The sequence below is a fragment of the Haliotis cracherodii genome, unplaced genomic scaffold, assembly GCF_022045235.1.
Source record: "Haliotis cracherodii isolate W230 unplaced genomic scaffold, xgHalCrac1.p SCAF_1, whole genome shotgun sequence".
NCBI classification, from domain to species: domain Eukaryota; kingdom Metazoa; phylum Mollusca; class Gastropoda; order Lepetellida; family Haliotidae; genus Haliotis; species Haliotis cracherodii.
Window position 1 is genome coordinate 13,500,409 of NW_027266264.1, and position 18,866 is coordinate 13,519,274.

Sequence of the window (18,866 nt, forward strand, 5' to 3'; positions counted from 1 at the left end):
AGTTTCCACCCTTGCCGAACAAGGCTCGAATTTCTGGGCCAGTGGTTATTAGAAGATATGTCCCTTCTATGTAACCCCTTTTGACCAATCAGATTCCACCTCTTATATCACTTGCACATGATTCAAACAATATGGCGGCGCCAAGACAAGACGATCTGATCGATAATCAAAATTTATATTGTAATAGAACGTGTCTAACTTCGCAATGTGCATCAAATCACGTGAGCACCTTGATTAAAAACATGAAAAGATTTGGAAAATATCTGTTGACGCCGAGTTGGTGCATTGCAATCGACCGAAGTCTGCAAGGCAGTTCACGAACCGAAAGTCGATTTCGTTACGCCATTTTAATTTGACAATGAGTCCGGCCATTATATAACTCAATAATTCCAGCCTCGTCCGACAGGAGTTGAAATTTGACTTACATAGTCAGTTAACTGACTTGCCTCGGGAAGATGTCGGAGTACGATGACACGTCATCACCATATATCATGGTCATCGATCAAAAAGTGAGAAAGTTCGAGAGAGGGTCGATGTGGTGTTAAAGAGATCGTTCATGCCGAGAAAGCGAAACAGATAGACAGAGAGGGGCAGATCGAGAAACAACGAAGCTTTCCATACGAACACACAGGGCCATACATAGAAACAAATGTAACATGTTTTGGATAATCTCAATATGACACGTTTCTTTCAGAAAAGTGGATATTTTATGTTTATGTAATTTGTGTTTTCAGGTCAGTCATCATCAAGCCCTTTAATTGGACGCTTTAGTGGTGGGAAAGTATCAGAGCTGTCTATTTTCGGAAACAATGTCTTTATCACTTCAGCCTTGTCAAGTCAAGGATTTTTCGATATTGACTACAGTCCAGGTTGGTTAATGAAAATATTCTTTTGTGATTATGATATGGTATTTTTGTCATGCAATAGAAAGAAATCCGAGTTTGTTTTTTATGCTATTTAAATAAAATTAAAGAACTGACTATGCCTACTTAACAATTACTTTCTCCTGCAACAGTTTGTAAAAGGAATCTGTTGCTGGGTAATTTTATGTAAATATAACTTAGCTAAGTGAAGACTGAGGTAAGAAATGAATTTGTAACCACATGCCCCCAACCATGTTTTGTGCCGAAAAAGGTTTATTTATTGTTTTTCATATAGATAAGATGACCTCAGGTACCCATCAACAGTTGTGTATTTTGCCAAAACAAAATGTAAAGTTATAAATCAAAATATATACCTTAAGAAATGCAACATTGTAGAAGTATCCTTTGAATGCTGACAGTTCATTTTTTATACGAAGTATATCTTACTTAAGATATTTTCAATTGAACATCAAACATGATGGAATCAACTTAGAGGAACAGTTTTCTTTGCTCCTCATTTTATATGGCAATTGAGACTTGGATGATCTGAATTAATAATATCAATGTTGAATGGAGAGATTATGATTTTTTGGCGCGTCAGTCATAAAACATGCAATGGCGTCATAAAACTGAAATACCGTTCAAAGTACGCACTCGTTTCATGTGTAAAGATTTCATATATATTCATCAAATAAGTTGTTTTAGTATTTCTGCCCTTTGAACAATAGCGCCAAAAAAGAAATAATTGTGTGTTCTGTAACTCTACATCATGACACCGTTGTCTAAATTGCCTAATAAATAATTCACATTGCCAAACGTTTGGGAAATCCAAACGTAGAAAAACATGTAAGAAAGTAATATTCTAATCTTTGATAACCAGTTTACTGAACCGTTATCATCACACATCATTAACATATTATAACAAGCCAATTGAAATGACAACGTACGATACATTATGCCAATATACAATGCATACATTATGCATTATCATGTGTGATACTTGTTTCAAATAAAACATGCATGAACTCATTTTGTCTCATGACTTCAACGGACCGCCTCCGTGTTCTTGTGGTATAGCGTCCGCCCGGAGAGCAGAAGGTCCGGGGTTCGAACCCCGGCCGCCTCATACAAAGAGATGTTAAAAGATGGTACTTGTTGTTACCCTGTCTGGCGCTCGGCATTAAGGGGCTAAACAAGGACTGATCGGCTCGTAGTCAGTATACTGTGTCTGAGTGTGGTATTCATGTTAAACTGCGGCATGGTATCTCGGTGAGCTAGAACTATAAATCGGTCCGGACTAGTACAAGCAGCCACACACAGGTGCATGCACGTCGTTATATAAGTGCAATAATCTTGGACGCGACGTTAAACCCAATTTCACCTTACATGACTTCAACGAAATATAAATGTTCATGTCACCAAATCACCATACACCATTGTCGGAACGGATTGCCCAGTCTCCGGAGACCACACAATACGCTGAGCCGTGTTGCGTATCTCAAACGTGCCAGAAACCTTTGGTCAGGAGTGCGAATCCCAGTTCGTCATGATCATGTTGGTTTGCTAGCTTTATACCTTCGCTCGAGAGCTTCCCCCCAATTGTAAACGTTTAAGAACAAGAAAAGCATCCTAACATCTCCAAATTATCCCTTAAATTATCCACGGTATTTACATTTTCACGTAGACTGATCTATATTTACTTCCCCTTTAAAAGTGTTTGTAAGGTTTGAATTCTTATTTTTTTCAACTGTTTCATGATAACATGATAATATTCTTTATTTTCCATGGGAATTCAATGTTTCATTGCTTGGTTTTGATCACACACTGGTTTGCCTGGTCCAGACTCGATAATGTACATTCCGCCATGATATAGACGGAATATTTAGAGCAGCGTTCAAGAAATAGTTTAAATACTTCAAATATATACGTCAACGCCATAGGATACTTAGTCTCAATTATCTGCTGAAACAGATTCCATTGGGCGTAAAAGGCAAAATAGTGGTGACAATTACATGAATGGATTTCTGAAAAGCACTGATAACGCCAGGTGCACCCGCCACTTACACACAATTTGCAAAAAAAGTAAGTGTTTGTTTGTTATTCAGGAATGCTGAATTCTCTTGGACACTAACGACATACGTAGAAAAAGTTGTCGTTGAAGTGATGTCGTCACAGATAGAGATGTCAGAAGGCTGCGTCAACGACCGAGCTGAAGTATACGATGGTAAGCACTATCTGATTATCATTCAGGCAATTGAAGTACAGTAAACTACGGTTAAAACGAACTCATGATCAAAGGGACCACTAAATTTAGTTCGTTATAACCGTTACGGTAGTTCGTTTTAAGCACGTATACAGCATATCTGTAACAAATGGCAGGGACTAAAAACTACGTTCGTTTTATCTGTCAGTTCGTTATACGCGTAATCGTTATAAACGTACTGTAATGAGAAATGAGTAACAAATAAAATAAAGCGACAAATCCTTATCCATCATCATGAGACATCTCTGCTTTTAAAACGTTCTGATTTCAATATCAGCAACAACAGTGCTTTATACAGAGGGAACACACCTGTATCAATGTAATTTTCAAGCATACATTTAATGTAACGGATCCCTTTGTATGTTTACATTTGTAAGTACGTCCACAAAACGATAATCCATATGGTGAAACTTCCGGATTAATGAGGTCCGGACTGTTTCACAGTTTATTTAATCAATGTCTGTATCTACATCATATACCCTGTTGGGATTCTGTAGCAGAACGGATGGCTCATGCGTGTCGTTAGAGCTACCAGTTGCAAATGAGGCTCTATCGTGATTAAACAGCGTGACCTGGCTTATATTCTGTGATCACATGATGCTCATCGTATCAACCACTGGTGTTGTCGACCCATTTACTTGAGTGGCTATTACAAAACTGGAATTAATGCTAGTTGTGGTGTAAAAAAGCATTCACTCTCTCACACATATACAACAGCAACATACTTGTTCCAGGTGCGTCAAAGAAAGACAAACTTCTTGGAAAGTGGTGTGGCACAGAGACGCCATCATTTGAAAGTTCTGGAGGAAAAATGACCATCGTATTGTTTAGCAACGACAACGAAATCGCTGGCACGGGGTTTCAAATCAAGTACTATAATGAGAAAGGTATTTTTACTAAGTAGATAAGGCGATGATGGGTAGTTGGGATCTCGACACAATCTGTGAAGTCTCTGAAATGGGGATTCATGCATAGAATTGATTACAAGTATCCTATGCGTGTCGAAAGAACAACTTGAAAGTTCAGTGTCGGTGATCATAATATCAACCACTGTCTTGTCTGATACAGACTCGATTATTTACAGTCGTAAATAGCTTGAATATTAATTGTTGTGAAACATAAGTTGCAAAGAAACAAGGTGATGGACTCCGAATGTAGTTCTGTATCTCTTTTATTTTGTGTTGGGTGTTGCTTTTCACGTGATGGAGAAACACAAATTGTTTGTATCACCGTGAAAGCAGAATATGGAAGTAATATTTATTGAAATATATAACAAATATGGGGAAAAGAGAGGTCTTCTCTTTGTCATAATGGAAGAATGTGTTTCATGACAGTTGACCTCTCGTACCAGATTTACACATTAATGGGCACAAGAAGCCTCCTATGACCAATTACTACTACTACTTTTCACATAACCCTTACCCAATCTCGCTCTTTTCCACGGCCATGCACAGTCAGTTCTCTGAGAGGGATGCTTGTACGGAGATTCCGATTGGGTATTACGTTTCCAGGGTTTTATGATACATATCCTTGATCCATTTTTCTCACCCTTCGATAAGACACATGTATATCGAGGACTTGCTCTGACGAAGCCACGATTTTGAAATTAGATCTATACCGAACTGACATTAAGAACAGTTATTTTGATTGGCTCAAGCAAAGGAAAAGCTATGTGCTAAGTTGGTCTTAGGAGAGATAGAGATGGTGACGTCACTTCCCAAACGAGGCTATGGTGGCAAATAGGTCAAGGGTATTTAACACAATAGAATGGGAATATACTCCACTGGATAGTAGCTGCTGAAGACTTTAATCCCAAACCTCTTTCCGACATTAACGTTTAGATAGACGAGGGGCGGTCGGTAGCCTAATGGTTAAAGCGTTCGCTTGCCACGCCGTAGACCCAGGTTCGATTCCCGACATGGGTACAATGTGTGAAGCCTATTTCTGGTGTCCCCTGTCGTTGTATTGCGGCGTAAAACCATACTCACTCGCTTTGATAGACGACTTGAGGGGATAACAGATACGACGAAAACACGCCATTGTATGAGTACTACTTGTATTTCATTTGGATATTTCAGAATCAGATCGTGGATACATCATTGGAGCTGTAGTTGGTGGTGCACTGGTGATTTTAGTGATTGGAGCAGCTGTATTCATCTGTGTTAAAAGACCGTGTAAATCTCGACATAACATGGTACAAGCAAAGTATGTGTACAAACATTAAGTTACTAATAAGGAGCATGCCATTCAGATATGACCGATACGAGAGAATACGGAGAAGAGTTTAAATCCTAAAGCACAATGTACATAGGTTTACATCTGGTAGAATATTGAATTAATAGAGACAACAATTGTATGTTGATGGACATCTTCCTCGGCAAGGGCGTTAACTGACTATAAAAGTCCAGTTACCACCCTTGCCCAACTAGGCCTGAATTCCGGAGTTAATTTGGCGGGATTAACGAATCGTATGGATAGTCCAATCAAAGTCGCGAACTATACATCCGGTTAGTAAACAACATGGATTTCAAAGTGCAGACTCCGGTCGATTGCATTATTTGAAAAGCATTTGTACCACCAGCCGGGCAAATCTTTTCATGTTTTAATGGAGGTGCACTTCGCGAGGTAAGACTCGTTTTATTACAATATAGATCTTGATTATCAATCAGATCGTCTTGACTGAGCGCCGCCATTTTGATGGAAGCAAATGCAAGTGGTATGAGAGATGGAATCTTATTGGTCAATAGGAGGGACATAGAAGGGAGATAATTCACTGTTGGCACTACTGGCGAGCTTTGAAATTCAAACCTAGTTCGGCAAGGTTGGAAACTAGACTTCTGTAGTCAGTTAACACCCTTGTCTCGGGAAGATGGTTACAGGAAAGAGGGGCCAAACCCCCCGAACCAGTTTATTTTTTTTACTTTGTATGCACAGATTTGTCAGGTTAATTAGATAATCTCATTAAAAACAGATCTTAGTGGACGCAACACGAAAGTTTTGAGAACATCCCATTACTTGTCTTGTTACGCGGCCTTGCGCGAAACAAGCCCCCCAAAGATGAATACCAGTAAGTCGACATTAGCAAATCAGAAAGCAGTTCTCTCGAACTTACGGCGCTAATATCGACGTAGCTGCTTACGTTTCAGACGACGTTCTGAAAGATATTTCAACTAAGTTCTCAATTCAAAATGTGAAAACTGAACAATAGAACATTTTGGAATGTCTAATTGGTGGCCGTGATTGAACGGCAGTACTTCCCGCGGGCTGTGGAAAGTCTCTAACGTTTTAAATGTGGAGCGAGAGATGGACGATAATCTAGCATGAGTATGTTACAGACCTTGTCTACTTTACGTTTTCGTTTTCGAGGTTGCATGACGAGAACTGTAATGAGCTGTCTTTTAAATTGTTTACGCCTGCATGGACTAAGATCTGATTTTAATGAGTTTGTTTTGAGATGAATCGTACTGAAAGTCTCACACTGATATGTAGATTCTCGTTATACAATTTGAAGTTTGTGGAGCGGGATCAGATCTGGACCATTAATAGATGATATGACAAGGGGCGTATTGATTCCCAATGGTATATGGTAATACTTTGACCAGTGTGCTTCTACTGAGTAAGTTATTATTCACTCGATCCCTACACTTTTCTTAAATGGAATGGGCATCCAGTGCTGCATATGTCTGGAGAGACGTGAACATCAGATGCGACACTTGTCTGTAAAGACGTGGACACCTACAGCTACATTTGTCTGTAGAAACGTGTAGAAACACCTGGTGCTACACATGTCGAACGAGACGTGAACTCCTGATGCCAGATGTGTTAGGAGAGACGTGAACACCTGGTGTTTAATTGTTTGTAAAGACTTGAACACCTTGTACTACGTCTGACTGTAGAGACGTGAATACTTGACGTGACACTTGTCTAGACGTTGCTGTTGTATATGTATTTTAGCTATTATTCGAGATTAAATCGATCAATCATAATGACATTGTATATGTATGTCAAAATATAATATCTGATTCAACCATTTCAAGGTTTTGTTACGTCGATTTGATGCACTTGTAGAAGTCGATCATTGTATTTTCTGAAATATATTTATTAAATATATATTTTATGTAATTTATCTTTGTTATGTTCTGCGATTGACGGTGAATTTTTTTATGCCGGTAACTATCTCTCATTTTCGCCTTTTGCACTAGCAGGCGGACATAAAGATCTTGTATATGTCAACACACGTGTTTTGCGCGTATGAGTGAGTCATCATTCACAATGCCCTCGGGACAGCCAATGGACTAAAGATTTACAGCTTGAGACAGGCGGAAGTGTAAGTGATTAAGGACTGTAAGTGATTTGTATGAGGGGAACAGCAATCGCTTGTGTTGATAATGGATCGACTGTTCACTCGTACTGCGGGGAAGAAATTATATCATACCTCCAGATAATACCAGCTGCGTATTTGTGTACGCTATGCACAACACATCACATGTGTATCTTTTATTGTTGCTTGTATGGCTGTTGTGAGCTAAAGTGATCAGTCACACACTTGGAGCACCACATGGACGTATCACTTGATACTCGGAGGAGGGGGGAGGGACGGGGTTGAAGTGGGGTGGGGCTGGGTCAGGCACAGGAGTTTGTGTGCAGTCTGGATATCTTTCAGCTTCCGCTGCAAATACGACCTTTGATATGTTTTGTAAAGTTCTTGCAACAATGTGTTTTTGTGCTACTGTACACAATTTCTGTTGTTTTTTTGTCTCCAACAATCTGAAGCATATTTATTTATTTCAGACAATTTCTGAAATAGTTTATTTTTTATATAATCCCAGGTCCCCGCACCCATCATTTCAATGCGGCTAGTACATAATTAATACTGGACTAGACAAACCAGTGACTGATTTATGTAGAACATTCCACCCCGTCGGGATACGATGAGTCATCGAGACTGGCCACTATATTCAATTATTTGTCGTCTTTTACAAAAGCCACGTCCTAGTGTCATAGAACATTGGGTTTGAACTCACGTCAAAGAATTATGATAAAAAAGAGATTCGAACTGACGCCCAAGAAATATATGCAAAACTAATGTGGGATTCAAACTCAGGGCCAAGAATTGTAATCAAAAGAAATATGGAATTCGAATTCACGTCCAAGAATTACAGTCAAAAGCATTATGGGATTCGAACTCCGGACCAAGAATTACAATCTAAAGCAATATGGGATTGGAACTCACGACAACTGAGAAGCGGCGCCTTAAACAAAGACAGACCACTGGGCCACATAGCATAGAAATATACAGACATTTCTTAATTAATCTCATTATGCATCCCTGTCACAAAGGTCGCTTTTAAATTCCTTGTGTTTTAATTGGGATAATGTGCAAGTATATCTAGAGGGGTTATCCTCTGTGAAAATGATATTTCTTGAAGGCAGAGCTTGTAAGTGAGTTTGAATCTGTGATAAAACCAGCTTTTAACGAAAAGGGTTAGCATGTCCCGTTCTACCGGAATCACCCGTCTACGAGTACGCAGTGGTGCCGTGCTGACGAACACCAAAACAACATCAACGGGGCGAATCTTGGATCATAGGTTTTAAGGGACGATGCCTAATTAAGTAGGCATTCCCATGGACACCAATTGTATTTCCCTGCTTGTTGGTCAGTTTCGTTATGCTTATTGTTTCAGAATTTCTTCACGGATTGGCAAAATCAAAACATGGGAATTTGGCCACGAAATTTAACTTGAGCTTCAGGTATATCGATTATCATATATAGTTCAATAACGGTCGAAAAACCAAGTCTGTTCCGCTGATTTACGCAAAAGAATATGAGACCAGTGAACCCGCCTCATATTTAGACCTATGCACGTAGATTATGTTTTAGTGACAAAAACCACTCCACAAGACTGTATGGAACGAGCGATGACTTCACCTGTTCAATATGCAACTAAAATGAATGTCGACCAATATCCTAGATCCTCCTGTCTAAAGTTTTTTAGGAGCAACCGAGCAAACTTTGCTTTTAAGAGAGCTTTCTGATTATTATGGAAATGTTTTGGTCGCTTTCTTTTAATGATAAACAAATATCACCTTACAGTTGGAGATAGATGAAGTTTACATGTTTTAAGATCTTTTAATACCAAGTGGCAACATGACGCTTTGAAAGCATCTCGAAAACAAGTATAGTCAATCATTTTGTCATTCATCACAATAAAGCAGATTTCATTTTATGTTTTCTCCTTTGACAGATGATAATGTCCTCAATGAATGACATTTAACACAATGATGAATGCGCACCGCAATCACGTGACAGTCATGTACAATTATGTTTGTTTGAAAACAGATGAGAATTTAAACAATATTGCTTCATGTACTTTAGAATTCAATGAAGATTTTCCTGACGGCATTTGACTAAAATATTTGACATCTTTGATTTATATTCTCATATGTTGTCAAAGAGTGGTTTTATTACGATGTTTGGAAATATTTCAATATTACCGTGTCAGTAATTCATTTGAAAAGATTGTTGCAAAAGTATCCACCTGATCTATTAACATTGAAATATTATTACAATAACTGTATTTGAGGTTTCTTTTGAAGAAACAACACGTTCTTGTAGTTGCAGGCACATATCTGTACTCGCAAAAAAACACACATGTATACTTTAGTCATATCGAACTGTCAATGGGTTTTCTGCAATAAGAAGTTCTACAAAGGAAAACATTCATCATAATGAACACAGAAAGAAAGACACCTGCACAGTCACACTGATGACAGATAATCTCAGGTAGTCGACGTGGCCGCTGGGTTATGCAAGTGTTAGCATCATGCCACTGATAAGGATTTGCCTTGCCTTCCTGTTGGGTCTCTGCATTAATACAGGTAACTACATTTCAGAAACTCATCATACATTTTTACATGACATTATCTTTTATTTTTATATCTGTCTGAAATGTGGATTTGGTACTTATTAATTAATGTGGATGTACACTGAAAGGTAACATCAGGCAAGTATATTCATATTATTATATTATTTTATTATAAGTTGTATTCGCAGAATATTAGTATATTTTAACTGACGGCTAAACTTATAATGGCTAACAGCCAGAGGGATGGTGTTAATCATGTTAAGCTGTCCGTCATCGACATGTTCATATTGTACAATAATTGTACAATATTGCTGAAATACTGCCCACTTGAACACAACTTTAACTTACTTACTAATTATTACGGATAAATGGTCTATTAGAATTGTCACATTACCTTCTACAGCAGCATATTAGCAAGCCTGGGTGACAGTTTTAAATCTAAATAATATTATGTCAAGCAATCGAATGCACGCCAAACGATAAAGACGGTTGGCTTATTCATGGAATTATATTTAAATACACTTCTGTTCATAAAGCCTATAATTGTTTGTTAGCACACTACGACATGATTATAGTTTTACCTATTTCTAATTTCCTTATTTATGTCTTCAGTTCAATGATTTTTACCAATCAAGAGCAAGGTTTAGTGTTGCTATTATACATTGGAAGTTTCCCATTGTTAGATATATGACAACATAACCTCCATATAATATATTGGCAGGGATTTCATGATCAGTGACACTATACGACCTTTACATTTACAAGCTATGTATTAGGCTTGACAAGAAGATTTTTCAAATGTAACGTTTATTATCAGAGAATATGCAAAAACACAGCACTTGATTATACAGTTTTAATGCACTGGAAGCGGAAATGCAGGACCGACGAGGACAAGGACATTGGGCCTGTCTGCATGTCCTGGGTCTGTCCACCATCTGCCATGTCTGTCGACAGCGTGACAGGAACCTGGTGATTGTTACACGAGTACAAACAACCGCATAACCCATTCTATAACTGTTCTGTCGATATAAATGGCATTTTAATGTTGATTTCTGTACTCATTATGTACTGATGAATAGTATGAGTTGGTTTTATACCCATATGCATAATGTCCTTTTACACAGAATTCCGTGAACGAAAGGAAGGTTTACAGTTGCACCAGTGTCCACTGCATTTACACATATAATTTTACAAAACTTGGGATCACTATTTCGTGTTCGAAATAGTGTGCTTGTTTTGGGCAACAATATTGATAATAACAATACAACTATTTATAACATTCCCCTGTTTTAAGCCGCCTCCGTGGTCTAATGGTAGAGCGTCCGCCCGGAGAGCGGAAGGTCCGGGGTTCGTTCCCCGGCCGCGTCATACCAAAAGACGTTAAAAGATGGTACTTGTTGTTACCCTGTCTGGCACTCGGCATTAAGGGGCTAAAACAAGGACTGGTCGGCTCGGAGTCAGTATACAGTGTCTGAGTGGGGTATTCATGTTTAACTGCGGCATGGTATCTCAGTGTCCTAGCACTATAAATCGGCATCAGTCCGGACTAGTACAAGCAGCCACACACACACATATACACGTGCATGCACGTCGCTATATAAGTGCAATAATCTTGGACGCGACGTTAAACCCCATTTCACCTCACCTCACCTCACCAATGTTTTATACAAATAACATCCATGAATTCTTAATTTGTGGTGGGTTTTTTTTACTTAATCTTGTTTTACTCTCATGCACACTACAGAATGAATGTTTGATGCAAATAAATCATTAAACTTATTTCAAGTTGCCTCAATCCATTGGTCCCATTGTGATGCCGTTCTGTTTGCCGCCTCGAAGTTCAACACAATTTCAACGCATCATGGCCCGCTGTTTCTGAGGTATGGTGTACAGCCAAATATTCTACTTTCGCAGACGTAATATTATGTTAATGTCTAATTGATGTATAATGTGCAACAAACGAATTGTATGTCAATCCTCTTGGGGCATATATTCGTCGTGCTCAGAGCTTGTCGTAATAACCGATTACTAGTACTTAGGAGCGATTGTTAAAAATATCTGTAATTGTGTATGAGTGACTGCGTAGACCGGTGTTCGTTCATGCTATCAACCATCATGTCGCCATAATTAGCTGTAATATCGCTGATTTTAGCGCAAAATAATATTCCCTTTTACAGGAGAGTTGATTCAGAATAGCAGTAATCTGGCCATGTAGTTATGAAATAATTAATATATCTTCACTGGTGTGTAGAACATTTAAGGTGATACACAATGATAATTAGCATTGTAGCCAGCAGTGGTGTTTGCGAATGGAAGATCTATGCGAGGCCTGGATACAGAGTACTGATGGAGGTTGTGGAATCGTCTCTTCCTTCAAGATGTGACGCTGTTTACAACATAAGCGTACACGAAGGTATGCATTCGTACAGAGTGACCAAGTACATACGATGTTCTTAATATTTATGTTTGGCTGTTTTGTCAACGCGGCTCAAAGACCTGCATCACTTCGGGATTACCTCCCACATGAAGCTGACAAGCCGTGTTTTATTTAATATTGTTCAAAACGTCGTGAAACCAATTGCAATCTCACTCACCTATCGTAATAAAAAAGCAAAATTAATCTGATTTCTACCCCCTGTATTGTATCATAATAATGTAAATTCGATTGTTTCCTTTGTTTATGAAATCATAACATTCTGTGTAATACTCTCTGTATATTAAAAGCATGCAATAACAAAGTAGCTTTCTTAAAGGCACTCTTGTGTGGCGGACCCTTCTCGGATCCTGGTGTGGTCAGCAGACTCCTACGTTTCAATCGTCGAGCTCGACTCTGACCATAAAGTTCAACTCTGTTATTATCGACAGTGATTATGGTTTTTCAATCCGCTACAAGCAAATAACAGACAACTCAGGGAGAATAAGGTCCCTTTTGCCGGCAGCTTATGTTCGCAAAACTGCATGGAAATCTCCAAAATCACGGCCTCCAATGCAAACAGTTGCTACGACCCCTTCTAACAAAGGTTGGTTGATTCTCGTAACAGTCTTCCCAGTTCTAAAATAGAAATATTCCTCTTACACGAGTTTAGTTCAAAACAAAAAGAAGTTTAATGATAAAGATCATAGCATCAATAGCATTTTGCTGTGTGGACCTTTATATAATAATCAGTTTATCATACACCGAAGTGGTATTATGGATTTAAACTTCTTTCATTATTTTGATGCGATTTTCGTTTGTTTGTTTGCTGTATAACGTTGAACCAAATCGCCGGATCTAGTAGGCGTCTCTTACAACAAGGTTGCTCCGTGCCACTGATATTTACCCAGAATCACTAAGATTTGATGCGGCTTTTGGTTACTCTGCTCTTTGAGATTTCGGGTTCGAATACGTCTCCAGCGCCATGTGCGAGTCGTGAGACCTAACGAACCGGGAGGACAGGCTCGGTGACTTGATTGACAGCGTGCCAGCATACCCCACTGGTTTGTATTGTCCAGATTCGGTTATTTAAAGACACCATCATATAGTTTAGATGCTGCTGAGAATGGCCTTCAGCAAAATACAAATATATCCTGGCACCTTTACCAAGCAAGAGACCGGCAATCGTGTTCTCAATATCCAACTTAAATTTACTCTACAACATCAGTCAAAGATTAAAGTACATGGTTGTTTCAGAGGTGACGTCGGCTTGTAGTCCTGTCCCAGTGACTGTCGCTGTCACAGAACAGGAGGAAATCCTTCCTTGCCCCTCTGGTCAACTGTGCGTATCAGTTTAACTGATTGACTGGTGTATATCCACTGGCTCTGATAGACTTTATATGAACTGTCTCTAACTGATTGTATCCACCGTCTAACATTGATTGTATATCCACTGACTCCAACTGACTGTATATCCACTGGCTACCAGTGACTGATATCCACTGGCTCTAACTGATTCTATATCCACTGGCTATCATCCACTGGCTCAAACTGTTTCTATATCCACTGACTGTCATCCACTGTATATCCACATGCTCAAACTGATTTTATATCTACTGGCTATCATCCACTGGCTCAAACTGATTCTATATCCACTGGCTATCATTGAATGTATATCCACTACGTCTCATTGATTGTATACTGCCTCTTGTATACATGTGGAATACCGGTCCTAAAGTTTTAAACTAAAGTCAATCTGTCGATTTGTTAAGCATATATATCTGGGATAGAACCAAAAGACCATTTTACAATAAATAAATATGCGTGTATAGATTATTTCATTCTTGATAAAGTGTACATTGATTTCGAACGTTTTGATTATTTGAAGGAACATCCAGTGTTTCTGGCGACTGACGACCCAAGCGCTAAACGATTCCAATTTTAAGGTGCAAGTTAACATTGTGTCTGGAAATGATGATAAACGTCAGTATCCGTGCAAAGATGGCTATCTTCAGGCATTTGATGGTGAGTACATGGTATTTCTATAGTATGGGCACGTACAGAACAGGATGACTTTTTGTCATTTGTAATCACCAATCTTGATAACCCGGGGCATTATATCTGTATTCTTTGATGCTAAATACCCTGGACCCATTCGCCACCATAGTTTGTCTTTGAATCCGGTTCGAACGACACGACGTCAAAAAGAGCCGACCTGGGTGCTCGGAATTCCCACATCTTAACATAGACTTAGGACAGTTCGTAGCGTTACGATTGTTTTGTACAAGGGCATCCACTTACATAAAACTTTCAGGAATGAAACAAGCTGCGGTATCACCTTACTCGACTCACCTCGTTGCATGTCGTTTCCAAAAAAACGCCATTGTAACTCCTTTTACCATAATGACTTCGCTTCCTTTTCTTACCACTTATGAAAATATCACTTCCGGAAAATAAATCATTTATAGCAGTGAGTTGGTTCGACTGTATATGGCAAGGGACTTTGAATTCGCATTCACAAAAGGTATATTCTATCTAAGGTTAATAAAAGAAATAATATGGAGACATAGATGTGACCTGATTTCTGAAACTACTCTCTTTCGATTCGTCACATCTTACACAGCCCACTCAATATATTGCATACGTTTTTTATCTGTTTCATTTTTGACGAGTCTCTACATTTAGATTAACATATGTCATAGAGTGTTTAACTTTCACTGAGAAAATGTCATAAAACGTAGTTATCCTTTGTTTACATTGGTTGTGCGGCTCCACATGCTGTCGTCGAAGCACAGTCGAGACCTGGCGAAAGGGCCACTTGATGAATAAAGATAATTGCCATGTACCTCACTGTCGAATTTATATTCAATCATGCAAAACAACATGAAAGGCTTGCATAAGGTCCGTCTGTTGCGATTTTGGAATTAGAGCGTTTGTCTAAAAAAAACAAGAGCAAAGTCCAATCACATGATGTGCAAGATGAGCCTATGGTTGTGGTTAAATGCCAAGTCATCACAGCACCGGGGTGTGTTCTGAACGAAACTATCCTAATGAACGATTGCAGAGTATGTCACAATAGAACGGTATACTGGAGCAGAATGAGTCCTCTATATCCACAAGAGTCGCGCGATAAGGTGATTACAACGTCAGTTTGGATGGTCATCATACCGGACAACGTAGAGTTTCTTCCATGCAGCCAACCCGTCGTTATAACATTGAAAAAGACTAGACTAAGTGCTTACTGCAGCGAAAACAACATTCATTCAATTTCACTGTACAACCCACAACGATTGGTGGGGTATTCTACTGGTTGAAGTGTTCGTTCCTCGAGCCAAAGAACAGCTTCAATTCCTCAAATCAGAATAATCATATTTAAAGTCCTTTCCTCGGGTTCCCCATATATTGCTCGAGTTCTGCTTAAAGCGGAGTAAACCCTCAGTCACTAATATTATCCATTACTGATATACACCAAGAGATATTATAAGCTTAGAGAGCACGAAATAAAACTTATTTACGGGTTAAACTGTCTGGGTAACCCTGATATTAGTCAAACCGTTTCTTTTGTTGCTAAGGTTCACCATCCACATCGCCGTTGCTGGGGAAGTGGTGTGGTCAAGCTATTGTGACGCTGGTCAGTTCAGGGCAGGACCTGTACCTCGAATACACTGCTGGAACATCCGTCTGTTACCATGACTTCAAGGTGCTCTATGTGGCGAGCAGGAAGACACCACGTCCATCAACGGGTAATTAAGCTCTCTGTGAACAGCATTTGTAACTTTTAATATAAAGTCGGACCCTGTTGTCGCGAGATTTGGTTTCTCGAATGTACCAATACATTGGATTAATGTAAGGTTGGATTAAGGTGAGGATTCTCCTGTAAACCTGACAAAAGGCATTTCATTTATATATAATTAAGATGCTTGAGAGGAGGGGGGTGTCGCATTCATATTGAGTCGCAATTTTGGTTTGGGGCCAGCGGTCGCATTCTTTTGGAGACGCATTCACAGTATATAAGATACCTTTGATATACATTGTATATAATAACCACATCTGAAAGGTAATTTAAGCTGCATAAACACGATTTTCGGGTACATTTGTCTCAAAAAGCGAGGAGGAGATAGGTAGTACTTTTAAACTTTATATCTTTTTTTTATAATTGTGATATGTCTTATATATAAAAGCCTTACTGCGCTACAGTGAGTGTGTTAGGTTTAACGCCGCTTTTAACAGTATTACAGTTATATCGCGGCGTGTCAGCTTAATGTGGGAGGAAGGCCCGAAGTGACGCAGGTCTCAGGCGTTTACCACTTCGGTGAAACCCACGAGCACGAGTATGGTGCTGACAAACCAAGAAACAATCGGAGCGAACCGATTACTGCGCTACAGTGACGTAAAGAAAGAGACATTTTTAAACAATGTGTAATTAAGATCACTTAGGTTTTAGCAATGTTAAGAGGATGTCTTAAGTATAGATACAGGTACGAAAGCATAAAGATGAAGATACTGTTCTCAAATGTCACATCGACTATTTCATGCGCTTCCCATGTAGAGGGCATCCTCCAATAATCTATTTCTCTCTATTCGTCAGCTTCCCGGAGAACTTCAGTAAATTCCATAGCCACCGTGGTAGGAACAGTGTTTGGCGTAGTGGTGCTTCTCCTGATTTTGATAACTGTAACTATTTTCTGCACTGTGTACAAGAAGAAGAAAATGGCAACGTATGATCCACATCTTGAGACCGATCCCGTCTATGCTGTCATCGGTAAATCCACAACGAAGTCAACCTTCTTCATCAACCTGCCAACAGTTTCTGAGACAGTTTGTCAACCAATTCTTCCGGCTCGAGATGGTTGCTCTGCAGGTACCACACTGACAAGTTGTTGCCATACAACAGTCGAGAAAGATGGCACGTCTGAAGCTGTTGACTGTGAAGATCCTGTGGATCAAGGTTGTAGCAAGGCTACTTCGGACGAAGGAATGTGGACCTCGGAGAGAACGAAATCCTTGTCCAACGTATACGGCGACCTACCCACCACTCACCCATCAACTACAACGTGTTGATTTAACGTAACGTGAAGATTTTGAACCAATAGAAGTACTAAAAACAACGCGAATTCATTTGAGAGCTGTCAGTGAGGTTATCAAGGATATTTTATTTACAACGTTCTGTTGTTTTGAAAAATTAAATCCACTCATACCCACAAACAATTTTGTTGGTACTTGTAAAATGATTGTTTATCGTGATCACTATGTATAGTACTCGTGATCATTTACATTAATGCTGCCTTAAGGATTCAAACCCAGTGTCTTGCGTACAGGGCCGACGTACTTTTGACATGGCAACTGACAGTGAATACACTGGCGAGTGAAAGAAGCAAAATCAAAACCCTGCTGTATTATAATTTGGATTCGAACGCGAAATAGTGTCCCCAAATCATTACAGGATCAATCAATCTGCGGGCAGTAACGTCAACGTTTTGCTTTCACAAGCTTAAGCTCGCTGACCAATTAAACACTCTGTGAACATCTTGAACGCATATGACCGAACCCTCCTGAAGACAGACAAACAGCTAAAAAAATATTAAATTTTGATTTTTCAACGTGTACATGTACACCGCTGTCACACATGAAACATCTTAGGCGAAACTTCATTCCTTGATCCACGGGGATTTTGTTACAAAACGTGGTTACATGTCTATCTGCAGAGGTTCGGGTCAATTTGTTAAAAATGAAAGCAATGTCATCTGAAGTTCACCGAGAAAACAATATGCGTAATCCTGTACTTTCCTTATTGGTAACATCCATGTGACATTTGGAGATAATACATTTAGGCAAGAAGCAGGCATCCCCCCCTTGGGCACCAACTGTGATGATCTTTGTGCATATGAATCAGAATTTCTGCTCGGATTGTCAAAATCAAAACAATGGAATGCGGCCAAGAAGTTGAGGGATGATCTCAACTTTCCAATAGTTAACTTTCCCTTTATGTCGAGCTAGATTTCAAAGAGCTTCACACAACTCAAGTTAATGGTAAACATGTTGATGACATTTCGAAATTTAACGCATCGGTAACAAAAATGATGTCCGATGCTATTCCCTAGTTTGACTTTGACCGTGATTTCTTAAGGTGAACAACTGACTTGCCTTTGCATGCGTTTGAGACGGGTCCCACAAGTGGAGAAGTTTCGAACCTATAACCATAGGTTTCAGGTGTACCCAAGGGACGCAACTCCGCACAGCGTATTGCGGCACCTTAGACGAGGTGTGTTCACGCATATTCTGTGTAGATACATTAATTTTACATCCGCTTAGTAAATAGAGTTTCGTCCGCTAATAGTGTTGTACTTGATGAGATAGACATGCACAATTACAAGAAGGATTCATGATTAAAGTCAAACAGGAGCCTTGAAGCCAAAATAATCATACAACACAACGACATGACTAGGCGGTTTCTTGCTGAC

General features: G+C 39.3%; 1 protein-coding gene and 1 pseudogene across 1 annotated transcript; both read left to right on the forward strand.

Annotated features, from left to right (window-relative positions):
* LOC139454231 (cubilin-like) overlaps positions 1-5,350 on the forward strand; it is a 36,656-nt pseudogene extending 31,306 nt beyond the window's left edge.
* A 4,600-nt stretch (positions 5,351-9,950) lies between these two features.
* LOC139473081 (tolloid-like protein 1) lies at positions 9,951-17,466 on the forward strand. Its single transcript, XM_071255597.1, has 8 exons — positions 9,951-10,005; positions 11,779-11,872; positions 12,275-12,405; positions 12,746-13,012; positions 13,663-13,747; positions 14,294-14,430; positions 15,978-16,148; positions 16,994-17,466. The coding sequence occupies exons 1-8, from the start codon at positions 9,951-9,953 to the stop codon at positions 17,464-17,466; spliced, it is 1,413 nt and encodes a 470-aa protein (XP_071111698.1).
* The last annotated feature ends 1,400 nt before the right edge of the window (positions 17,467-18,866 follow it).

Coding starts and splice junctions, on each gene's coding strand:
- LOC139473081 (XM_071255597.1), top strand. CDS start 9,951: ATGCCACTGATAAGGATTTGCCTTGCCTTCCTGTTGGGTCTCTGCATT. Junction 11,873..12,274: donor CATGGCCCGCTGTTTCTGAG/GTATGGTGTACA, acceptor AATGATAATTAG/CATTGTAGCCAGCAGTGGTG. Junction 13,748..14,293: donor CCTTGCCCCTCTGGTCAACT/GTGCGTATCAGT, acceptor GATTATTTGAAG/GAACATCCAGTGTTTCTGGC.